General features: G+C 44.9%; 1 protein-coding gene across 1 annotated transcript in view; it reads right to left on the reverse strand.

The window, feature by feature from the left end:
* The window catches only part of fut8b (fucosyltransferase 8b (alpha (1,6) fucosyltransferase)), an 84174-nt gene that overhangs the window by 15551 nt on the left and 43046 nt on the right, over nt 1–25577 (reverse strand). The window contains exons 3-6 of the mRNA XM_044049095.1: nt 17508–17626; nt 16507–16669; nt 8738–8852; nt 3269–3506 (exon numbers count right to left, since the gene is read on the reverse strand). Of these exons, the coding sequence (XP_043905030.1) occupies nt 3269–3506; nt 8738–8852; nt 16507–16669; nt 17508–17626 (635 nt within the window). The remainder of the gene's footprint in view (nt 1–3268; nt 3507–8737; nt 8853–16506; nt 16670–17507; nt 17627–25577) is intronic.

Raw genomic sequence — 25577 nt, forward strand, 5'->3', positions numbered from 1 at the left:
GGGGCGAAAATCCATCATCTGCATGGTGCAGGTAACACATGGAAGTTTCAGTATTCCCTCCATTCAATGTACGTCTAACCCAAAGGATTGTTTTTGACTGCACTGTCAACAGAGAAAAAGCAAAAAAAAAAAACACGCGACCACAGGCGGAGCAAAAGCACCCAAATTGCAGGACTGTAAAAAGGACAAGACGCAGTGTTTTTAATGTGCGCCGTTAGCGGCGAGCAGACAGATGGCATTATACGGATCTATAGGAGGCTGTTTGTGTGACACCAAAGGAAGACATTAGATAGCGGCAAAAAGGACACATGAAAGGCAGCAGAATAACAGAGGGGAGGCGCCGCGAGAGATAAGAAAGGGAGAGCCCAGGAGAGCACGAGTCAAATGAACCGATATGAGAAAAATGAAGAGCTGAAAGGATTCGGCGATGAGAGCAAGAAGGCAATGAGAAAGGAAGTGATAGAGGAGGAGAGGGAAGGAGGGATGGGCACGTTCCCACGGAAAAAAAAAAAAACCTTCAAATCGTCATGATCTCCATTCACAAACGCTCCGGTTTTGTCCGCTTAACACAAGGCAAACACACACACACACACACACACTGTGGGAACAGTGCATTAATCATATTAAAATTACAATTTCAAATCATACTTCTCCGCAATCTTATTTCGACATAATCACACCACACTCGCATGTGCGGGGGGGGAGAGAGAGAGATCCATTCACCGCAAACAAGTGCATTTATCTTCGGTCTAAAGTACCCTGATAGCAGGTGTACATATGAACTAGCTTGTACTTGAACATGGTGTTCATTATAGACGGCCCATGAGAGGTGTGGAATTCTAATTACACCCATAAATAAAAAAGGATTAAGAGTCTGCAGCCATGCCGGGCGAGTCGAGTGAATGCTAACCCTGCTCGCGTCCACGGGTGCAATGTTTATCCTTAGCACTTAGCAACAGCTGACGCGGACGTGGCCGTCACTCTCTGCGCGGGGACATGAACGCCTTGGGCAAACAAGGGCCTTTCTATGAGGACGAACTAGACCTCTGCATGTCCTTAACTGGAGACCAATGGCAGGACAATCCAGAGAGGAAGAAAAAGGCCTCATAGTGGCTGTAGTGCACATTCACAGCCCTTCAGTGGAAACACAGCTGCATTTTCACAGCAAAGCCCGTCCAAAAAAAAAGAGTTTGCCCATAAACACCATAATGTGTGAATATCGGTGGAGCCGTCTCAGAGATAGAGAGATTTCCTCAGGTGACCTGTCATGCATAAAGTGGCTGCGTCATGGGCCCATTTCTGCAGTGTTGCCCGTGGATTCTGTGAGGACGTGAGCAAGCGCCTCCACTATTTATTACCGTGCATGCACTTCTCAGCGTGCACTTTCCAATCGAGTTAGTGGCGTGCTCTTATTTTGGTCACAAAAAGACGGAAACCACAGACATTTCCTTGAGGGGATATAAATGGGACGAAAAGCTTGAAACTAGCAATTCACACCATAAACCTTTCATTTTTTCCCAAGCCTGTACAACCCATCAACATCACTCTTCTTAATATTTGAACCCCTGTTGCGCTACACATAAATGTTGCAAGACACATGATCACATGATTTTTTAATCAGACAAAGTCATCAATTGTTAGATAGACTTACTCTCCCACCTTTAAGGTAAGGAGAAACGATTTCAAATTTTCCACAGGCTCCACATCCTCCCACCCGCTCACTCGCTGCGTGCTCTCTTGTCACCAGTGTTGCCCTCACACAGTATGTTGTGAATCAAGTGAGAAGAAGAGTCATTTTTCCATAGACCTCCATCCAACAAACCTATTTTTTTTAAAACCAGTAGAGTTGCACCTGGTGGCTATTGTTAGATTACATCAGTGTTTTGTTCTGTTTTTTACACGGACCATGCCCTGGCCTTAGGATGAGACTTAACAACCAACTATATTTCCAGCTATCCTGCCTACCCTGACTTTAAGTAGTGGAGCAACAGAGTGACTTATCGACCTCCAGAGGGGCCAATAGTGCCACCCCTAGAGCCATGTTGACTAAAAATAAATACTATTCTAGTTCCGGTCAGGTCAGTCCTCCCTCCAGGTTTTTCTTCCCCATCATTAACGCTGTAAGAATTAAAATCCCCCAAAGCAGAGTCATAAATTCTCCAGGAAGACTTTCCAAACCAATCCACTCACGGCGCCGCGACAGACGATTGTTCCAAGCTGCCTTTTCACCGACACTCAAACAGAGTAAACTTTACAGAGCAAAATAGTTCCACTAGTTACGGTATGACTCTTTTCTCACAGGAAAAGCAAAGGTGTGATTTCACAAAACCACAAAACCTATTTTCTAAACGATCGATGCACCCGCCACATAACTTCACTTGCAGCAGTGGGTACATTTGACAGCAGCCCCGAGTTCTTTTCACCTTGGGGTTGGACCAGGTCCCCAGTTTCACAAATACTCAGTATATGATTTACTTACTGTACATCAACAAGCATCCTGCCTTCATTATGAATAAAAATGTGCGGTTTTCAATGATTTGTCATGTTTTACAGAGGCTGTATTGTGTGGCGTTGTTATTTTATCGAATCGCACAGTGGTGGGGTTTTTTTCTGCTGTTTAGCCGAAGCTAATTAATGTAAACAGTATTGATATGGCGATAGAAACACACAACGAGAGGTTTGATTCCTTCACTTAGTGTCTGAAAGTGATACGAAGCCCTTGTGCGTTCACATAAGACCACAAAGACCTGAAAGAACACGCGGTCCTTCACACTTACCAAGTATATTTTCTACTAATTCACTCGTGGTTAGTTCATGATCAGAGGTATTCTCGCCGTGTGGAGAAAGAAATGAATCACCGGTGTGCTGAAAGGCCCGGGATAACAAACAGGGACTAAAACATATTCCCAATCATCTCAGTTGCTATTAGAGTCGGCGAGTAGATTTACTGTAGGTCAGAGGAGTGGGTTGTTTACTGTTATAGTCACAAGCATTTGTTGGCAATGAAACCTTTGAGCAGTAACCTGCTGCTGCTGCTACACTCGCTGCCAAAGTGCTTTAACAGAAATTGCGCCGTGCTGCTTAGCCAGGGCTTCACACTTCCTTTCTGCTGCAGCAGCATAAAGGGGAAAAAAAAGGGTCTGGCCTTCTTCATTTTTTTTAGTTCTGAAAATCTGTGTTATTAGATTATTACGTGATCAATCACGATTGAAGCACAGGGCTGTGTGTGTGTGTGTGTGTGTGTGTGTGTGTGTGTGTGTGTACGTACCTGACCAGTGTCCGGTGGTGGCCCCAGAGCGGTCGGTGCAGGTGTTGCTGACGGGCAGAAAGACGGTCTCCCAGCCACCGGGGGCGTAGCGCCAGTTGTGGGACTCGAGGATGAGCGTGCGCTGGGTGCCATAAGCGATCATGAAGCAGTAGACGACGTGGTGGAGCTGGCAGCCATAACCACAGCCCTTATTGATGTTACACACCAGCTTTCTCGCCTTACTGCAGTCTGGGGGGTTCTGGGAGGAGGAGGAGGAAGAAAAAAAACAACAATGTTTCGACAATTTTTATTGCTTGACCTTCATCTTGTATCTCTCAAAGCCCCGCTCGCCGACTTGTAATAACACACGGCTGATATTGTTTCTTTTGGTTCCCGTCTCCCTCATCCTCAGCTTCACACTAATTTTATGTTGCCTGCTCTGCCTTTTCCTCCCGTTTCTCTACTGTTCAATAATCTACGATGTCCTTGCAAATTCTCCTTGAAGAGGATATTCTTAGATTTTTAATGAGCAATTGACAAAACAAGCAACGACATGTGAATTTTCTCCAAACATGTGTCCAACCAACAATGTGCGACACTCTTCCGCTGCCCAGTCTCTGCTCTCTGTCCAGTCCTCACACTTATTTTTTATTACTTCCAGCATTCCACCATTTCATCCCACAAATTAGTTTCAATATCTTACATAGTCTGAGGGAATGAATACCAGATGTGAGATGCTCGGGGGGAAGCAAGAAAGAAAGGAAGACTTTGTGTCAGTCTTCTTTTCTTTTTCGTGCTTAAAACGAGACAAGATTGGCACGTGTCACTCCGCTGCTTTCCCACCACTTGTGGAAACACACGCTGTGTCGTCGTTTGCGATCCGCTCGGCAGCCAATCTGAGTGACTCCGCGACGCTCGTGCCGACCACCTTCCTAAACAGCAATTACCAGCTGATGGGAGTGTTTTCCTCATTAGGCTGCTGCAGCTGTGGATGGTTCACAGTAATCAGGCCGCCCCGGCACCCACCACTGAACGCTGCCTATCTCCTACTTGCAGGAGAGGAAGGAGATGGGGGAGGAGGAGGAGGAGGAAAAGGCAGGGGAAGTGAAGAGGAAAAGAGAGGAGAGGATAAAGAAAGAAAGAAATAAGAGAGGAAATGAAAGAGAGGATATGAAAATAGAGGCAGAGTGGAAATGAGAAGATAGAGAGGAGAGGAGAGGAGAGGAGAGGAGAGGTTTCTTCAGGTGCTGAAAAACTGATTAACACCACTGCTGTGCAATAACATGAACTGAGTACAGCAGTGAGCTGACAGAACAAGCCAAACACAGCCACACTATACTCGCCCCATAGGTGTAAACCAACTGTAATAATAATCTACAGTGACGCTCTGACAAAAGAGCTCCGCTTAAAGCTTGTTTTCTGTCAACAGAGTTTCGCGTCCGAGCCACAACACTGCGTCTGCGTTAAAAATAAAAATAAAAGACACGCGTGCGGGAACTGTGCGGCGCCCTGGCTGCTTTTAGGATCCCCGGGTTGATAATAACGACGGCGGGATGACTCAGGAGACGCGGTTCAGGGATAATGACGGCAGATAAATGCACAAAGGCAGCCTCGAAGTACCGCTCTGCACTGTAGGTTAAGTGCCTGTTAAAAATGCTGTGGCGCTTTTTTTTTTATTAGTATTTGGAGTGTGAGAGACGGCAGAGATATTATTTGTGAACAACTGGAAATGGGAAAAAAAAAGAAAATAGAACGTCAAGCCCGGGTAATTATCCACCGCGATGCTCGCGCTGTTGACGGTGTTTAAAGTAAGACTCAGGTAAGAGTCTGCTTTCGCTACCTCTGTGTTTCAGATTTACAATAAATCCAGACCATTAAAAGTTTTTTTTATCAAACTGAAAAAAAAAAAATGTTGGCAAAATCAAACCCAACTTTGTGGAGGAGCCACTGCCTGCAATGTTTCACCAAAGCAGGGCATTTAATGTGTTGCATTCCTGTAATTGCCTCCATTTGCAGTAGATTTCATTGTCACTGGCTGAGTGTCAACTCAAGCAGTGGGTATTCACAGAAAAATAATGCCGGTTTGCATCAAATGGGATGGAAAACAAAAGTCTATTAGTTCACACTACGCTGAGCTGTAAGCGGTTTGGTCTCTGTATGCTGCTTTTTTTTTTTAACATTATCCCCTAAATGGCGTTTGCTGCCCCAAGTGGTGTGGGTGGTAAATTATCCACGACAGAGTTGTGTTCTAAGTTAATACAACTCATCTCAAGTGTTTCAAATTAACATATGAAGGAAAAACTGAGAGATATCTGGTTTTTTTCAGCATGTTCATCATATTTATCCACTCTCCATTCATGCTGAGACAGGTCTGATCAATTATCTAAAAATGGGTCAGGTTTGATATACACAATGACCGACGGGAGAACTGCTGAAGCTTTCATATATTATATATATATATATATAGATATATCTATGTATATCTCAGGTTCCTGTTAACTGCTACTGCTCGACGCTTTGAGAAGTGAGAAGTGCGAGTGAAACCGAAAGTTCAGTTGCAGCTGGCAAACAAAACAACACGGCTTTGTCCAGCTGAGGCAGAGCTGACAGTGATCCTCTATGGAAAAGCCACGCAGCTCGGTCCTGGGATGCCCCTGCGACCCAGCGGAGGTGTCGGGAGAGAGGAGAATAATAGCCAGACTATTATCTCTGAAGGACAACTTGTCCCACCCCCCCCTCCACCCGCATGACACCATCACAGCACTGGGCAGCTCCTTCACTGACAAACTCTTAAATCCAAAATGTCTTTGTTGCAGCACCTTCTCCCACGTGAAACTTATTCTATCCAGTGTTGTGCACCGTCTATATTGCACGTACTATTCTATTTCTTATTTATTTTATCTTAATATTTCATCTTTTCCCTATATTATTCTATTCCTATCCGTCAAACGCAAGTTTGTTATTGATTACCTTTACTTTGACCGTCTTTCCTGCTGTAACACGGTAGACATCCGAATGTAGGACTATTAAAAATTCATCTGATCTTACTCTAATCATGCCTATGAGAGAGTTCTTTGACATACAGTAAAGACACATTTAAAAAAATTGAGTACTGGATACGAGTAATCGTTAAAATGACTGGATCGGATATCGGATAGATGAAAATGTAATATTCACTATGTGCAGACTGTAAAAATGTAAATAAAAATCAGCAAAAGCATTTTTAGCTGAGTCATGTTTGGGATGTTTAATTCCCACTTGACTTTTTTTTGGGAGAATAATATTTGCAATATTACATTTTTGAAATGACTCGGCACAAATGTGTTGTTTGGACACAAACAAGTGCTATCGTCCCATTCCTCCTGGACACAAATGTCTATGGAAAATGAACAACATATCACGCCGCGTGCTCCTAATTAATACCATCGCGAAGGCTCATTGTACAAATAGAGATGACTAAGCTGGAAATCACATGTGAAGACGCCAGCCAGTGTTGTAAGACGACAGATGGAGCAGATGCAGAGACGGAGGTAGCTAAACCAGGAATGAAGGGAGAGACTGGTGTGGGTGGCAGAGACAGCAGGGCAGCAGGGAGGAGTCTGTCCACGTGTGTGTGTGTGTGTGTGTGTGTGTGTGTGTGACAGTGAGAGACACACACAGATCATTTCCCTTTGAGTACAAGCATGTACATCAATCTTGTGGTTGAGCATGTGTGTGTGTTTTTGTGCGTGCATTCATAGTTGCGGGTGAATCAATCTGTGTACGACCGTGTGTGTGTGTGTGTGTGTGATGAATTAGTGATGGCAGCTGGTGGAGCGGTGTGATCCCTCAGCAGTGGTGACAGCAGCTGTTAGTGGTGCTGTCTCCACCCAACCAGACTGACTTGGTCCTCTTCATCAAACACACCGGCTCATTAATGCTGCAGGGCCTGGTGCTGCGCCACAGCGGCGCACACGAGAGCCCAGCAGCACCACAGCTCTGGGGGGGGGGGGAGTGAGGGTGATGCTGGAGGTGAGTGGATGTGTCCTGGGTCCCGGGTTGTGGACGTGTTTGAGAGTGAACATTAGGGCTGTCACTTTTTATCTGGAAATCTGGATAACCACTTGAACTTCAGGGGAAGAGAAAGTTAAAAAAAAAACAACTGGAGGCGAAACTAAACAGCCTCGAAGCACTTCAGAACATCCGCTGGAATCAATGCGCTACGAGCACAGGTGAATTGTTTTTTAACGTCCCACTGGCCTGTCAAAAAAAATGTATGCTAAGATGTTCTGAGAATCAGGGTTAATGTCTTAAGATAGCATTTTGCTGTGTAAATAAAGGACACGAGCAAGTGTCCTCCCTGTGGAGGTATTTTGGGTTCTCACATCACAGATGACAAATCTGCAGACTCTCCCTTTCGATTAGGCGTTAGCGTCAGCTGAGTGAAGCAGCGGAGGGGTTTGTGTCATGGTAAATTCATTCCAACTTTCTTTGGAAAAAAGCGGCATGTGCCAGTAAGCATGTGCATGTGTTGGAGTACTATTACAGCGTAGACGCGTCCGCCCCCCCAGTCTGCCTATGTGTGACTGCCGATCTGTGTTGCGTCTGTGCGCTCGCGTTTGCCAATAAAGCGCCGACAAGGAACAAGCTTGTCAGATCCGACAGTCTGAACAGCCTGCTATCACACCACATGATTAAGACAGTTATAGACGATGCAGGAAGTGAGGCAGGCAAGACGTGCGAAGGATGTCCTAAGAAAATGCAAATGTGCACGCGTGTGTGTGTGTGTGTGTGAAAGAAACGTTTGAGTGCACGAGTCGGCGCTCGCGTGTGTTAGTCACATTTTTAAACACACGGAAACACGTCAGTCAGGCTGAAATTGTACCAAATCGAATTTCTCACAGTTGGATTGACACGTCCTAATAATGTCTAATTACAAGCACACGTTCAACTAGACCCAAACTGGCCCGCGTGCTCCGTGCATGCCTCACATCTCTGAGCTTTGACCCGTAGATAATATAAGAAGGCAGTACACAGAAGACGAAGAACAAGAGTGAGAAAAACACTGCAAAATCCAGACCGGTGCATTTTTTTTTTCTTCTCACTACTGAGGAGAGTGAATTTGTGCTCCGTCAGCTTAAAAAATTACATATTTTAAAGTTAATGGACAGAATAAAAGACGTGCATCCAACAAGCCGCCAGCTAAAGTTCTTCTGGTCTGTGAAGTACAAAAAAAATAAAAAATGAAAATGCCTTATACTAACAAGTTGAATGGGACTTTATCGCCACCTTGCATAACAGAGGCGGACACGCTTCATTCAATAAATCGATTTCCCATTAGCGCTTGTATACGGCAACAAGGACAATAGTCCAATTAAATAGTGAAGTTGAGATACAACCATAGCTGTGCATGGGAAGTGAGCGGTACCTGTGCCAGCATGTGGCGATGTATGTGTGTGCGAGGCGGAACACAAGGCCCAGCTGATCATCAGCAGGTGCACGTGTAGTTACCTGTAGGTAGGTGATTCTGTTCTGGACCAGGTCCGACAGGTCCTTAGCCTCCTTCACTCTCCACTCGCCCACGCCGTCCGCCTGGCTGAGGTAGTACAAGTCTGTCATGATGGACCTGCAGATACACACACACATACATAGACGGTTCACAACATAAACCAGGGGCGTCAAACTCAAATGACCCGGGGGCCAATGAGCGTCTCGTCTGGTCAAGATGGAGCCGGACTAGAGAAAACAAGTGGGGGGAAAAAACTAAAATAAAATAAAATAAAACTGTTTGTGTTGGTACTGGTTGGACAATAAAATAACACGTTCATGATGATATTTCACTGAATTTTATAAGTTAAAGTGCTTGTTTTGACATGGAACGATGTTTCATTGACACTGATGATGCAAAAACAGAGAAATAAATCTAAAATCAACTAAATAATGATGTGCACAACTGTGATTTAAACACCTAACAAGCTCATATGTCATTTTATGTTGAATGTAATACACTGAATAGGACTGCACATAGTCATGATAGGGCCCAGGCAAGCGTCAAGTGTCCCCCTGCAAGTGTCAAGCGTCCCCGCACGGGTCAGGAAACTATGCCAATATCGCATAATCGCCAGACCTGACCTCCATGCAAAGTTTCAAGAGTATTTATGATGCTAACCTCCTCAAAAATAAGCACAAAGTCGCTTCGGCCCCTGCCATTCGTGCTCGGACCCTAATTATATTGTGTCTAAAGTCTATCACCTCAGTGTGTTTAGAGGAAGACAAGGTCACGTTTTCATTATAACACGATATGAAGTGGTGGGTTGGGTTGGGGGCCCCCACACGTGGCACACGGGCCACCAGTTTGACACCTCTGAACCTACACTATGAGGAGCACACACCTCGCACAACACTTAAAACAGCTAATGTTTAAATAAGTGAAACACGGAGTCTGGAACCGCTCGTCTTCTCGAGGTAATGTCACACCCCTACACAACAAATTTAACAGAAATCGCTTCAGTAGTTTTTGAATAATCCTGCTAAAAGGCACAAATGCACAGAAAACATAAACCCCGAGGCAGAGCTTATTATATAATAATTATTATTTACACTACGTTCATATTAAAATAACGTAAAAAAGCATTCCTTGTTAAATCTCTGGACATCGTTGGCAACACAAGCTGCCTGGAGTCATACATTCAAACAGACCAACTACATTCAGACAGGTTGGCACATAATAGCTTTCGCAGGGAAGCCTTTTTTTCACAGATTGTGTCAAACACACCGCCCCCAATTTACACTCCTCTTTTGCTCTGAATTAAGGATGACAAAAGAAATCCAGCACAAATACAAAAAAAATCCATCGGGGTAATAAATGAGTCTTTTCTCTTCTCCAAACAAAAAAAGAAGAAGAAAAGATGAATAAAACCCATGCTTAATAAAAGGTAAAAGCACAATTTGTTCACACGGGAGCCATTCAGAGCGATGCACATGGCAAATGTACAAGTTCACGGTCACTGTGAGAACACTGACTTGATGCAGAATCACAGGGGGAAAAAAAACCTCGAGCCGTTAACTATTATTTACACTTGTGCATGGAGGTCCTTATCAGATGAGATAAAACTGACCGACGGTTGAAACATTCACACACTTTTAAAATACGGTCGTCGGCTAAATTAAGTCAATTCAAAGCGCGCAGTGAGAGGAAGATAACGGTGTCAATTTCAATACTTTTTTTTTTTTTTTAATACTTTCTTTGTTTAGTAGATTTGGTAACAAAAACCCAAACCCGGTACTGTCGCGCGGTCGGCCTAAAAGGGCACATGGGCCCCACCCCTATCTGTTCATTGAGGTCCACTGGCTACACTTAGCCGCCCGCGTCACATGCAAATCACTGACACTAGCCTACAAAGTGCTCCATGGGTCTCAAAGTGCTCTCCTTAACAGTGGTGGAGATAGAGGGGAGGCAGGGGTGGTACTGGACCCCCCTGAAATCTGATTGGCCAGCTCATGTCATGGCACCGCATGTCTTGTTGAAAGGAGCCAGTAGCATTTTAAATCCTCCTGTACAGTAGTTGGCGCTATGTAGCACAAAGAGCTGCTAGGAGAAGGAGAAGAAGAATCGCCACAGAAGAAAAAGAAGGATGAACAGTGTTGATGGACGGTGAAATCTTCATTCTAAAGTAAGTTTTACTGTGGTTGCCTAATGACCCTAACCCGCCTTGTCCACCCCATGGCCACCCCATAAATAAAAGTCTAGCTCCGCCCCTGCTCCCAAAGGCTAATGTTACCCCTCAACTACTCCGCTAATTGTCGTCTGGCGGGACACCAGCGCCCCGCACAAGACAATCCAGAAGCTCTTGAAGACCCGGCTCTTCCAAGAGCATCTTCTGTCCGAGCACTTATCTTACCCTCTACCCTGCACTATCTCCCTCTGCTCTCTCACCCTCTGTCAGTCCACTGATCTAGTGGAGTTCTTTCCAAGATTACTTCTATGTAGCTTATTTCCTCTATGGATAAACGCTTAAATGCAAATGCGATATACAGTGTGATGAGATTCCATTTCATTGCTGTAGGTCAGAGGTCAACGTGTCAATCTGCTGAGTGAATAAACAATGATTAAGGTCTGCGTATGTGGTATAACATAATTATCACGGTGGAAAAAAGAAATCCCACACTTGACAGTCTGTTCTGCTGCCCCTGCTGCTTTGTTTGGTGTATTTGAAAATCCTTGTTAAAATGGCACGATCTTCATCTTCCACAGGTCAAAACAAAAACATCTGGCCCTTGAGTGCAAATGGAACGGAAAGAATCGCTCGCCACGAGGTCAAACGACTCCGCGACAGACGCGGCGTTTGATTGGCTCCGATCTGCAGTGGCTATATGTAAACAGAACACCTGAGTGAGCGCTCTAATTACTTTTTTTTTTCTTTTTTTATACGACTGTATTTTGGCAGTCCAAGTCGCTGAGTCGGCACCTTTTCCGGCACGTTATAAAGGTGCATCGCTCCGGCAGGGATCTAAAAAATCGTTTAGTCACTGCTGAAGAGTTTGCACGAGGGACACACACACACACACACACACACAAGTGCAACCCACCGTCGCATTGTTACGGTGCCGTTTGCTGCATCTCCTGCTTCTGCCCCACAGACTTTAAACATGACTCATTGGAGGGGGGAGGGGGGAGGGGGAGAAACAGAGACAGTACAGTAGAGTACAGTAAATCCTCTCCTGGCAAAGTTAAAGAAGTCAATCATTCTTCGAAATTGATTTTTCTTCTTTTATCCATGTGACCCTCTTCTACACGTCTCGCATCTCAGCACAGACATTTCCCGACAGTTCAGGTCAGCTTCTGTAACTTCCCGACACGGAAAAACCTTCCTTTGGTGGAGTGACTCAGTGGTTAAGACCGGTACCCTATGTGCGAAAAACATCATGGTCGCAATGGTCGCAAGTTCGATTCCACCCCTCGCTGATTATACTCAATACCATTGTAAGTCGCTTTGGATAAAAGCGTCTGCTAAATGACATGTAATGTAATGGAAAAACCTTCCTGAAGAAAAACCTACTGTCATGTTCCAATCAACCTTTGAACCGCGTGATATGTGTGTTTTCACGGGCAGACAGTGAAGACACGCTCGTAGCGTAGGGGAAGCCTTTGATGAGAAAACCCAACTGCAAAGAATATGCTGACAGCGCGTGCGCATGCGTATGTGTGTGTGTGCGTGCGAGACATTAACTCGAGACGCTTTCAAGGTTATTTATAGAGGTGTTGTTTTCCGTCATGCTGAGCGACGGCGACCACTTTCTGCCGCTTCTTTTGCGATGCCTCTGACAGAGACTTTGCGCGCGCGTCACACGCTGCCAAATATTGTGACCCTCCACTTTACAAACATGCCCGAGAGCTGCTGATAATGGCAGACGCTCACATTCGCGCAGGCTTCATTTATTACTCACTTCTTTTGACCCAAATCAGTCACATCCTCTGTGACTCGAGTGTTCCTACGCATAATATTAAGTAGCACATGCAAAGACACTCAAGACAAATGCGCCCACGTCCCATTCTCGGCAGTGCAGCGAAGGCGAACTGTGCCTTTTTATTTCTCGACACAGTCCAAGCACAGTATCATTAGTCATTGTCCTCATCTGGAGGCGGGGCACACGTGTGTGATGGATGTCAACACACCCTCCTCCAGCAGCAGCACATACCGGAGGGAAGCCGTCACGACCCTCTAAACGGAACGCAGAAACTCCACAAGGACTCAGAACGTGAGGGACCTGGTGGCACCGTGTGTTTTGCGTGTAATGGAGGTGAGAACGTAAACACGTGTGGTCTCGCAGGCTTCCCCAGCGCCGCCGTCTGTCAAAAAGTTGCAGCGCAGGAGCCGCGTGCTGACGCTGCACCAAACGAGGGAGCGATTACAAGGTTTTTAGGTTTCATTTACAGCCTGAATATCACCAGACCAGGTCAGAAGGAAGACTCATGGTCCCACAGAGGACTATGCTGGGACACAACATGAAGCCGCTGTTCAAGCTGCCGTGTGTTCTCCCCCATGTCAGCTGAGATTGCGGAGGATAAAGCGGTAGAAGATGGACGGATGATCTAAACTGATCGAGTCACCCAGAACCGTTTAAAGTCTACATTATTAGACGCATTTGTAGCATTTGTAGCATCGTCCGTCGAAGCAGCCGTTCAAGCTGCGGTGTGTACATGTGAGTGATTTCTGTTGTTGTTGTTGATGTTATTATTCTGCCTCTGTTTGGTCTTGGTGAACAGAAGTGATGTAACAACAGCATTTTTCTTTTCTTTTCTTTTTCAAAGGTTCTGTCAAGCAATACTATCAGATGTGACAGTTTGTGCGTCTACAGCGGCGGCGCGGGGACAGGTGGTGGGGACATGTAAAGCATTTATTGTGCTACACGACTGGGTTTTTGAGCACTTTCATGGGCACGGCTGCTGTCGCTGTTGCGGGGACTGTCAATGTACACTACTGTACACAGACGAACACAGAGAGCCTGACGATTAAAACAAAGTTACACATGACAGTCTTTAGCGACCAGTTTGAAACGGAGCCTCTGATGTGGTTTGTCTCTTTGTGTCCTGCACCACTGACGACAGCCAGCAGGCGCCCTACACTTTAACAAAATGCAAATACATGACATCATACATCAACACCTTTCTCCCACGGGCCCTATGTCCCAAAAACAGAGCAATTGATGTGCGTAATGGAACTGGGGATTTAGCACTGCTGCCCTTTTTCTCTGCCACTTTCCATCGCTGCCTCTCGGGCTTGTTGTGAAGACTCGTCATGTGATGTGAGAACATTGGCAGGTTAGGTTAGCGACAGACGAGTTACACCAGCAAATGATTCCTCATGTTTGTCACAGTGTTAAAAGACACCGGCTACAGACGCTAGATATTAAATTAATTCTTCATTTTCTTTTTCCCTTTTGTCTTTGTTTAACTCACCAACTCTGGTTGTAGTTGTACGTTTTAATGAGGGTTTTTCATTTTTTTTTAAAAGCAAACTCATTTCAAGTGTTAGATTCCCTCACTGATGAGAACTTTATTTCCACTTTTACTTTTATTTGTATTATTTTTGGAGACATGGACGTCGCCTCCTCCCACACGGAATTTAAATGACAGAGTGGGACACTTTCTTTTTATTTCTGCTTCTATCTTGTGTTGGCTCACGAAGCGTTAGCCTGCAGCACACACAGAGAAATCTTGGAGGGTTTAAATTGAAAGGGAATGCATATAGAAGTAAGTGGCCGTGTGTTTGTGTGTGTGTGTGTGTGTGTGTGAGCAGTGGGAGGAATCAGTGACGAATCAGTCTTTGGAAAGCTGCTTAGGGCAGCAAAGACTAAGACAACGGGGCTGTGTAAACCACTCCACCAGGATTACAATGAACCACTTGGCGACGTGACAACAGGCCTTTCTTCATTCAGCTCCGTGGAAGCCTGCCATCCAGATGACAGAGAGGGCGTGTGTGTGTGTGTGTGTGTGTGTGTGTGTGTGTGTGTACATGGCCTTTGCCCTTTGTCTTTTAGCAACCGCTGCAAAGTGTTGCCTTCAAGTCCTGCATGGAGCATACATATGTTTTGTCAATCAGGATCAAGATTCAGTTCACTGCTATTTTTTGCGACGCAGGGATTCCTGAGCTAAATCTTACACGAACGCATGAACTGAAAAATGCATTTGCATTTTTATTTATTGGGTGATTTTGTTTTTGAAACACATAAAGCAGCAAATTCTCACATAAGAGAAGCTGTGAACCTGGGGAATTTGGTTTGAAAGAATGACTTTAAAGGTTATTCGCGACGCGGTTGGAACGGTTGGAGTTGTATGGAGCGGTTTCCTCTCACAGTCCAAAAACATGCAATGTGTTTTTTTTAGGTAAATTAAGTAAATTGGACACTCTAAATCAGGGGTGTCAACAACAAGGGCTCCACATTTTTCTCCTTAGTTTTACATCTTTTCACATACAGTCATTATATTATATAACAACCTGAAGTTTCCTGGGAAAGACAAATGCAATTTCAACAATATTATGCCTAATATTACTATGTCCACATTACAGCATTACAACTTACACAAAACATTTAGCTGCAAGTATCTGGAACTGCAAAACAATAGTATTTGTGACATCCTGTGGGCCGGATTGGAACCTCCTCCAGGCCATATGTTTGACTCCCCAGCTCTAAATTGACAGTAGCTGAGAGTGGAGGATAAAGTGGCAGAAGACGGATGGATGATCGAAACTGATCTAGTTCTATATTCAGCAGTTTATCACACGTGTTCTTTGAGGTTCATTTTGCCTTGGTGCATGCATGCTTGCAGCATAGTCTGCTGCTCAAATAGGAAGTGTGTTATCTTCACGCCTGTTGCACAATGTCTGCTATGTTTTACATAGGGTTTTGTCTCGGTAATGATAAACTTTTCAAATTGCGTCCAATCTCTAACGTCCTGCGAGGACTCTGGACCGTGCAGTCTGTCAAATATTTCACAGTCAGTTGATGAATAATCATGTAATCATGCCTCGTTAAAAAACATGTTCAAGGGAACATTGAGGGGAAATAAAACACCAAAGTGGTTTTACTGTGAAACAGGTGTCAATTTCATTCTGAGTGAACTCACATTTGCGTGTCTGTCTGTCTGTCTGTCTTGCGGTGTATTATGTACTTTTTTTTTTAATAGAATGATGAGCCCTTCCTGTGCTGCCATCAAACTCCCTGAGTGGAATAATAAAGTTGTTTGATGAGAAGCTGTTGTCAAAGATCACAACCACCTGTGGCTCGTTGAGAAAATAGACGAGTGCTTTTTTTTTTTGGTTAAGAAGGGAAGCCACAGCGCACGCACGAGAGTCTGCTCTCATCTGATACCGTGCAACTAAAAAAAGAAAGAGAAAGTTTCACACGGCAGATGAGCTGCTCACATGTCCCAGGCCTTACATGAAAAAATATTGGCTATGTAAAATAGATTTTACACTCATTTTTCATGGGCTAAACAGTAAACTACATCACAAGTTAGAGGTACTTTAAAGAGTAAAAGCCAAAACATTATGTTAAATATAGTCACATTTCTTTTTATGTTTGGTTGTCTTAGAAAAACTCACTGACACAAAGACAAATGTGGTTTTTAAATGATGCAAAAAGCCCGACATCCAGCCAGATCTGATTAAACATCTTGTTGCGTATTCAACGATTCATTTCTTCTTCCATGGATTTACTGGTTTACTAGGGGAACATTTTGAGAAATGTTTCAACGTTCCTTGTGCAGGTCTGCTCACCTCTCCTGATGTCCCAGGTCTTGAAGAAGTGTGTCCGCATACTTTTGTCTCTCTCCGGCCTCGACGCTGGCCAATTTCTTCACCTCGCTGCGAACGAAGTACCAGAACTCCTTAACGCCATTCTCCACCCTTCTCCGCAGCTCCTCCTGAGTGGGCCCGGGGCCTGCAGCGAGAGGGGAGCACGGATAGTTCACAGCAGAACAAACCTCTGTGTGTGTGTGTGTGTGTGTGTGTAAAAAAGAACCAAACATCAGAGCACCTGCTGGGGACTACAGCTGACGGCACAAAGCGAGGTTTTCGGTTTTTATTATAAACACAAAAATACTTTTCTTTTTTTTTTTTTTACTTTAACCATTTTATCACTCTCGTCTGAGACTGACACTATCACCTGCCGGAGCCAAACCATGTTGAGTGACCCACATGGAGCGCACAGTTCTGGTTTCTGCAGAGAGACAAACAAACAAAAAATGGGATAGACAGCCTCAAGCAGGAGGAGACAGAGGTGGTTGTGGTGGAGAGGGGGGGGAAAAAAAATCTGTTTTTTTAACCTTCCTCTCTGACACTCACTTCTTCCTTTGCTCCCTCCCTTGGTGGAAAAAAGCTGGAGGGTATTTTTAGCATTTTCTTCCCCTGCGGTAAGATAGAAAAGCTGACCCTACGCTGCCCTCTACACTCACATGTCCTTTATTTTCCCCGTCATTCCTTTTTCCCTTCTCTCTCTCCGCCATCGGGGTATTCACACAGCTTCCACTTCATTCACACGATTCTGCCACTCGCCTGACAGCTTCCATGCAAGAACACACAGGACTCTGCCCATTTGACGGGACGCGGCTCCGTCGTCAGAAGCTTTAACGCGGGACTAGTCTGAGATTCCGACTGTAGGCGATCGCTCACAGCCGCTGCCAACAGGTTTCATGGCTTCAAAAATCAATGCTTTCACTTTTCCGACCTCTGTGCCAAATCCTTCCCCGAAACATTTAGGTTGGCCCTGCCTTCCTCACCGTCTCCAGTGAGTTTCTGGAAGCTGTGGATCTTCTGTTTGGCTCTGGTTAGCTGGTCTTCCAAGGAACGCAGTCTTCCGACGGCCAGGGAACCTGCTTCTGCCTGACCCTCCGGTATCCTGCGGGGAAAAGGAGAAAGCGGGAGAGGTTGTGACCAGGAAACATGGGAGTGTGTTGGCAATCATAGAGGGAGTAAAGGGGAAAAAATGACTCTTCTCTGCATGAAAGATGACTGTATCCCAGCTTAACTCAGAAAGAGTGAAAACAAGATTAAGTCGGTTACATCGGTCACGTCAATTCTAACTTTCCATAATCCAACAACAACAAAAAAAAGCCCCCAAACATTAACAATATAACACTGAGCTGTTTGACGTTATGACACATTTCTTACACGCAAAAGAAAATGAGTAAATAAAATTGTTGTCAATCAGTAATGCTCCATTCCCAGTGGTCAAAAAAAACAATTTACTCTCAAGTTAAAACAGGTTTTTCCACCAGTGGGAACGTAGTTAATTTGCATTTACACCCAGGTGAAATTACTCTGCAATGCACGTGGGTTCTTAATCAACTTTGGCAACGACGAGTGGGAATGTAAGACCTGGGTGAAAACGCCAATTTCTTCTTCCTTCACCTTCTCTAATTTTGTCAGCGGCGCACCATTTCTAGTGCAACGCTATGAGGTGCATTCATCTTCCGGGCCATCAGCCATTGGAATAGCACTTCATAATTGAATTCACCACTCTGACCACATAAACATCGACTTAAAGATACCAAAGTAAAAGATGCAAAATAATACATTATCGTTGAGTGGGCGGCACAATACTGACAATATAATATAGTTAAGAAATGTCTTCTACACCTGCTAATTTAAGTGTAAAAGAGGCTGAAGGATCCAGCACTAACTTCATGCATATACTCCTTTAAAAAAGTCAGAGCAGCCAAGCTATTAAAAAAACAAACAAACAAACAAAACCCCAGTAAATATAAAACGGACTTCAATACCAATTTTTCTGACAGCCGTCTGGGTAAACACCACTTGCTTGGCTGTAATGAGTCTTTAGCTCACGACGTTGCGTGCCAGAAAAACAAGCCCGACTTAATTACATTGTGAAACTTCAAATAAAATCTCCAAAAAAATAAATAAATAAATAAATAAATCTGGTGTGAGAGTAACTGCTGCTGGCCACGTGTCTGCACAACTGTGGATCATTTCATTTCGACACCTAATTCCATTGGTTGTTAATGAGGTGCAGAAGATTTTTGGAGACGTGAAAAGTGTTTATCGTCTAAATGATCGCTCACTCGTCCGGTGGGTATTTCGCTGGTGTGATGTGATTCTCATTAGAGACTTTAAAGGCTGCGGCGTAAAAAGGGCTAGTGTGGTTCAGCGTTTGCCACTGAGAAGTCTGTTTCATGAGCCAAGACACCAGAGAGTAGCATCCTGCAGTCTCGTCCTGGTTTATTTATTTTGAGCTCAACTTCATGGTCAGAGGATTGACCTACATCCCACATTCTGTACAATACAACCAAGCACTATTTATTTTTTCAGTAAACCCAGGAGTCACTTCCTTTCTTTATAGTTTGATTCATATCTTCTACTACATTATTTAATTTGTTTTAATCAATAGAACCTTCACTCTTGCTGTTATTCAGGGGTAAGTATTTTTTTCTTTGACCTCAACCTTAGATTGATAAGCTCTATAAGTTAATCATCCTCTCATAGTTACTGTATATATTCCCACTAAGTTTGTGGCTATTCTGGCTCACGGGAAGAATCACCCGGGGGGGGGGGGACAACAAAACAAAAATGCTCATTCATGCTATTCAAGTGCAGTAAATAGATTAAAGCTAATTTGTTGCTGTGCTTTGACCATTTATCGGTCGCCACAGCGGAAATCCCCTCTGATTATTACACGTAATTTACGCTGCGTTAGCGCTGCAGTGGCCACGGTGGCCTCTTTTCACAAAGTTGTGCGAGGACGGACTGAAAAAGACAAAAACACGAGATCATAAGATCACGGACAATTGATTATTCCCTGTGTGCTCCTTGTCATGGAGCTACAGCACGAGTCTTCAGGGTCTTCTGCAGCCCTTTATGGCTTTTTTTCCCTGGTTATACATATAGGAGCCCACATGAGGAAGATGCATGCTCATAAGCATTGTACTCATTTGGCTTAGCAAATTTAGAGCCGAGCAGCCTAATTGTGCATTAAAGTTGAAATGATATCTCTTTTCAGTCCATTTAATAAACTCTATATTAATATAATGAGATATTTTCACACAGCGGCTCAAACTAATATGTTTCGACTCCATTTTTATGGCTCCGCGATAAGCACACGTGATTTAAATGTGCATTTACGCAACCTCAGCTTCCAACTGCCAACAACTACAACAGGCATGAAATGGAAACGCACGCGAGCAATCTGTCATGATTCAAATCAGCCGAGGAGGAAAGAGAGCTGCCAGTGACATTGTACGATACCAATTCCCCTATATAGGGCTATTCAAAAATGGAACAAGTCTGAATGCACATGGGCATTGGTGGAGTGCTGAAAAGGCCATGTTAATGAGTAATCAAGGCATGCAAACTCAATTTGCTCCCTGAGTGAGGAACATCAGTTGCTGGCAGGCATAAAGATGAGACTTTTAAAGTTGCAACAGCCCACACCCCCCCACCCCACACACTCGCCCACCCTCCTCTGTTCAAGCCCCCGGTTCTTGAGAAGCTCTGGCCTCTCACTTCACTGAGCACTAACTGAACGTTGTGCTTCAAAGCCATGGAAACAACTGAGGAGGAAAAGGAGGATATTTCTTATATAACTGTGTGTGTGTGTGTGTGTTGGACCAGGAGGAAACTTTTGTGACCTCACACATTTCTTAATGTGTGTTTTGAATAAAGTACATGCTTGTAGGGCCGGCGCGATATGACTGTTGTGAGGCGTTTCGCCTCGCCTCGTTAAGTCGCGTTTCCACTAGCATAGTACCTGGGAGCAGGTACTTTTTTTTAGTACCTGGCGAGGTTCCAAGCAAACTGAGGCGATACTACGCGTGACATCACCAGACTGCTGGCCACTGACTGGGTTGAGTGATCGAGTGCCGTCACAGGAAGCGACGTCTGAACAATGCCAAACTGTAGATCAGTCACAAAGACTTAACAATCCTAAAAAAAAAAAAAAAGTGGTTTAATCTCCAACAATTACCAGAGAAATGTCTAAAGTCTCAGTATTTAACAGAGGAGTCTGGTGTATTTAGCGACAGCACTGTATCACAAACCCTGCCGCCGTATTTCAGTTTAGTGACTGTGTCAGACGGAGTCTGTGCTCCGGTCACGGAGGAAGTACTGAACAAATAGTTTTCATTTACTGATTGTAATGATTCAGTTACACTGAACACAACTGATTCACAAGTCACTCGTTCGTGTGTGTGTGTGTGTGTGTGTGTTGTGTGGAGTTTCATGCAGCCGTGCAGCGATGACTCCGTAGGTCACATGTGTCAAACTGGTGGCCCTCCAATCAATAACATGCGGTGATGGAATAGAGACAGAATGTCTATGTCGGCCCCCGCTTGACCAGACTAGATGCTCATTGGCCCCCAGGTCATTTGAGTTTGACACTATTTTGTAGTGGAAAACCAACTTAAACTGTGCCGTGCCGAGACGAGGCGAGCTGCGACCATCGTAGAAAAGGGCCTAGAAACCAGATAATTGCAAACTGACCACTTGTTTAACATAAATGTATTTATAATATCAATGTACAACAATCATAAAAATGATATCGATATATATATACATATGTTGAACCATGGTCATAATGATATTATAGTACAATACATGCTGAATTATTGCCCAGCCTCACATGCTTGTTTCCCGATAACCCTATAAATTCTACTGTCAATATTAACTCTGTTCAAAGAACACTTAACCCAAAGGCCACACCCTAACAAGGCAGGTATAACACTCTACTATTTCCTCGGTGATATCATTTCCCAGGGGGTTGATGGTGCTGGTAAACTGTAAAAGAAAGTCACATGATCGCTCACTTTAACAAGGCAAAAATAAAATAAAAAATAGGCCATGTGAGCCCAGGCTAAGAAGGAAAGAAATATTATAGCCGTTAGCTAACACGCTCTAAAGAGACATAAACTGCTGAGACACAATGCAGGTGCAAGCAAAACTACAAGCATCCCCATCCAAGATGTATGCACATATAAAACATATCCAAACACACACACACACACAGTAGGCAGGAAAACACCAGACACAAATGATTCCTGACGGGAATCTGTGGAGGATCTGTAGCGGAGACTAGACACAGCGGCTGGATTCAACAGCATCTTAATCAAATGATACCAGAGAGGAAACAGATGAGAAAAACTCTGACTCCGGGGAAGGCGGGATGGAGAAGGTGGAGGTGGTGGTGGTGGTGGTCGGGGGAAGATACTGCAGAGTGAAAGACAAGCTATGAAAGCAGGGGGTGATGAGCCCCACCGGCACTGAGCACTGAGTCGGAAAGCAGGTGAGGTTCAGCATGCAATCCAGTTTCCTCTGAAATGCTGCCCCAGCTGTCGCATCATTGGCTCCCGCCCCTGCACCCAGTAACCGTGAAGTTCACTGGGTGATCAGGGCTGGGCGGGGTAGACTGGAGCGGCGGGGGCCGAGGTGGCACTGCGGTGAATATATATTTCCATTTTAAGGATTTAATATAGTGTGGCTGCCTTCAAAAGGAAAGGGGGGAAAAAAAGAGAAAGACTATGCTGAGCGGTGGAACCATACATATGAACGCAGATGTAAAGTGTTCGGGGAGGTGTAGATGAAAGCGGACTTGAGTTTTACATTATGGAGACCCTTTGATTTGCTGCTCCTGTATTCTGAGCGTGCATGTGCATCTGTACACTGTAATGCATCAAAGCCTTGACTGACATGGTCCAGCAATTCCTGGGGAACACACAATGTGCTACAACGAACCACTTGACTCCAATAAGTAAAGCTAATAAACCACCGAGAATGTGGCAGCGGGGAGTACAAAGCACACACTATGAGTGGGAATGCCTTGTATTACCATGACAACTGGTTACTAATGGTCAGATGAGGTTTTCAAGACCAGTAGGGAATTAGAAGAAATAATAATAAGAACAATGAGGTCCTTGAATTTATCTCCTTCCTTGGCTGTCTCCACGCTAACGTGTACAACCGATTCGTGTACAACCTCACATGCTTTTCACGCCTCAGTACTGCCAGAGCGAGCCGGTCCTACTCGACATAGATGTCCTGACCATGACACAGCTCCCACAATAGGGGCCACTGTTTGTGCGGTGGTTGACCTTCCCTCACCGGGCCTGAGCGACGGCCAGGTCGATGGAAATTCATGTCGCCTGGACGCAGCATCTGTTTGGTGGGTGGCACTCCAGGTTAAAACCATTACAGGATAAATGAGTTCCTCCACCGTCACCTTGCACACCACCGTGGCTTCATTACATCCAAATTACACCTCTGCTCCTGCAGTTGCAGTTTGAAATACAGGGAACCAAATGGGTTAGACATCAGCAAAAAGCACAGGGTGTGGATTTTACAAGCTAACGTGGCTAAAAGCAAACAATAAAGCACACAAGGGCAGGAGAGGAATTAAGGTCCAATGGTCAATGACCTGCTCCATTAAAAAACAATTCCAATAGACTCTGCATCAATCTTGCCCTCTTCTTTATCTGTGCTGGATCTAAATCACGAGTAAAGCTGGGAACACGCTAACCGACTGGTTTCAGAAGGTTATTTTACGACATTTAACTAGGGATGGGAATTAGTAACGGTCAGTATCAGTCAGATACTGGTCAAAATCACTGGATCGGATATCAGACAGATAAAAATGTAAATAAAAATCAGCAAAGCCGCTGAGTCATGTTTGGGCTGTTTATTTGTTTGTTCCACAGTTGGAGAATTGCGTCTTTAAAATGACTCAGAACAAATGTGTTGTTAACAGCTTTATACGTTCATAAAGGGTCTCAAATGTGTGTCTGACATCGACAACAGTAGATACTCGAGTGTGATATCAGTGGTATCGTCCCATCCCTAGATTTGACGGCTGCGCCTGATGAGCGATCTCATGAGACTACATGAGAGTACTCTCGCGAGAGCTGCCGTGTCTGCGAGAGCGACAGTTTAAAGGATAAAAGATTCTTTGGCATCATTGTTTTGATATTTCCGCTACTTCCTGTTGTCTTCAGACACTATTTCCTGTGTTCCACCTGCTCTTTTTCATTAGCTGTTGGCAACGTGTTTGCAGTTGGGTCGGTCATCAGTGTGCGTCTACCCGATTGTGTCCAGAATCAGCTCAAAAAATTTCAAACACGGGCCTTTTTGCCGACTGTCCCCAACTAGTGCTGACGTGTGAAAGGTGTCCCCAGCTTTAGCACACATGCGCAAATAAAGGTTTTCGCATCACTGTGGTGGAACAGTGGTAATCAATACATTGATTGGAGAAACAGTGTGCTACACTGCCTTCCATCAATTTGTTTGGATTGCACTGTGCGATGGCAAACGTCATCTTGCTGGCACCAAACGGGCCGAGGTAAGAAACGGAACATCCAAGTGCAGTGACTGTGGTCTCCACAACTCTGCCTTTCCCCTGAGTCCTCATTTTCCATTTCCTCCTTGCTGCTCTTTACTTAGTTCAGTCTTCATGCAATCCATCATGTTCCCCCTCTTCTTCTCCTCCCCTGCATCACACCCCTCTCCCTCTGTTCCTCTGTTGGCATGCCTTGGGGATCAATCAGGTCCTCATCGCTCAGCCCAGCTGTCACTCTCACCCCTCGATGCCGTCGATGTCACATCATCAGGCTGGCACGTGTCATTGTCTCAGCGGCCGCCGCGGCGTCGTGCCTGAGGTGACTGACAGATGCAGAGAGGGCGGAGCCAGACAGACAGAACAACTCGACCTCATGCTCACCTCTCATTAATGCTGCCGGGTGATTGGTGGGCTGGCACGCTGTCTGTCACGCAAATCATTCATGAAAGGCCTGAATGATGGAATCACCGGAGTGAATTTGCAGGCCGGCAAAGCGGTGCTTATCATTTAAATAAGTCAAAAGATAAATATTTTAATTATACACGCCGATTACATGCTACAGTTTAGGGTGAGTTCAGCAAAAAAGGGTAAAAAAAATTATCAATAACAGCGACTGAAGTGACTGAATATCTTTAGTGTCTCAGTGATGCTACAGAAATGTGTTATTTGTGATCGGTAAAATCAATATCCTCTGCTCATGGGCACAGTGCTGCTATCAATCCATCACAGAGCCTAATGAGCTATTGTAAACAAGTTCTCTTCAGGTATATAACGAATGCATAACAACGCCCGATAATGCCTCATACATCCATCTAGTGCTGCTCTGGTGCAGTGACACTAACCAAGTTAAAGCCTACTCCAAACTATAAATCAGCCTCATTGCGGTGGGTTTCTGCTGCGCAACAAGTCGACACAAAGGTGTAATAAATTTAGGTTTATGGGTTCAAATCACTGTGAGGCTGCTCATAAAAAATGAATGCTCCAATGCAAAGGTTAGGTTCTTTGGATAGCGCCTTTATTAGCTTATGTCAGCGGGATGCTCGCAGAGAGCTGCTTCTGCGTCGGGTACAGTATCAGGACATTCACGGGCACGCACGTGCCGTCTGAATCCGCATCGCATGTATGAGCGGGGACCCTGTGCTGCGTTGGGCATGCGACGGGCTCGTCGATCCGCGTGTGCGCTAGTGAGCTGTTACATAGTGAGTCAGCCTGTGACAACCTGCCGCCTGGAGTCTGGCTTGGCGCCGTGCCTCTGTCAGCAGTTTAGTGGAGGAACATAGAGGAGGAGGAGGAGGAGGAGAGGTGAAGAAGGAGTGAAACATGGAGAATAAGGAGGCGATGGGCACAGTAGGGAGGGGCTGTGGCATGAATGATGGGCAGCTCATTAACTGCCTCTTTGCGTCTATTAGGGCTCCAATATAAGGATAAGATAGACTTCGGAATGAAAAGTGGTGGAGTTCTCCCCTGTGCTTGTAGCTCACTCTCTCTCTCTTTCACGCACACACACACACAA

The sequence above is a fragment of the Solea senegalensis genome, linkage group LG17, assembly GCF_019176455.1.
Source record: "Solea senegalensis isolate Sse05_10M linkage group LG17, IFAPA_SoseM_1, whole genome shotgun sequence".
NCBI classification, from domain to species: Eukaryota; Metazoa; Chordata; class Actinopteri; order Pleuronectiformes; family Soleidae; genus Solea; species Solea senegalensis.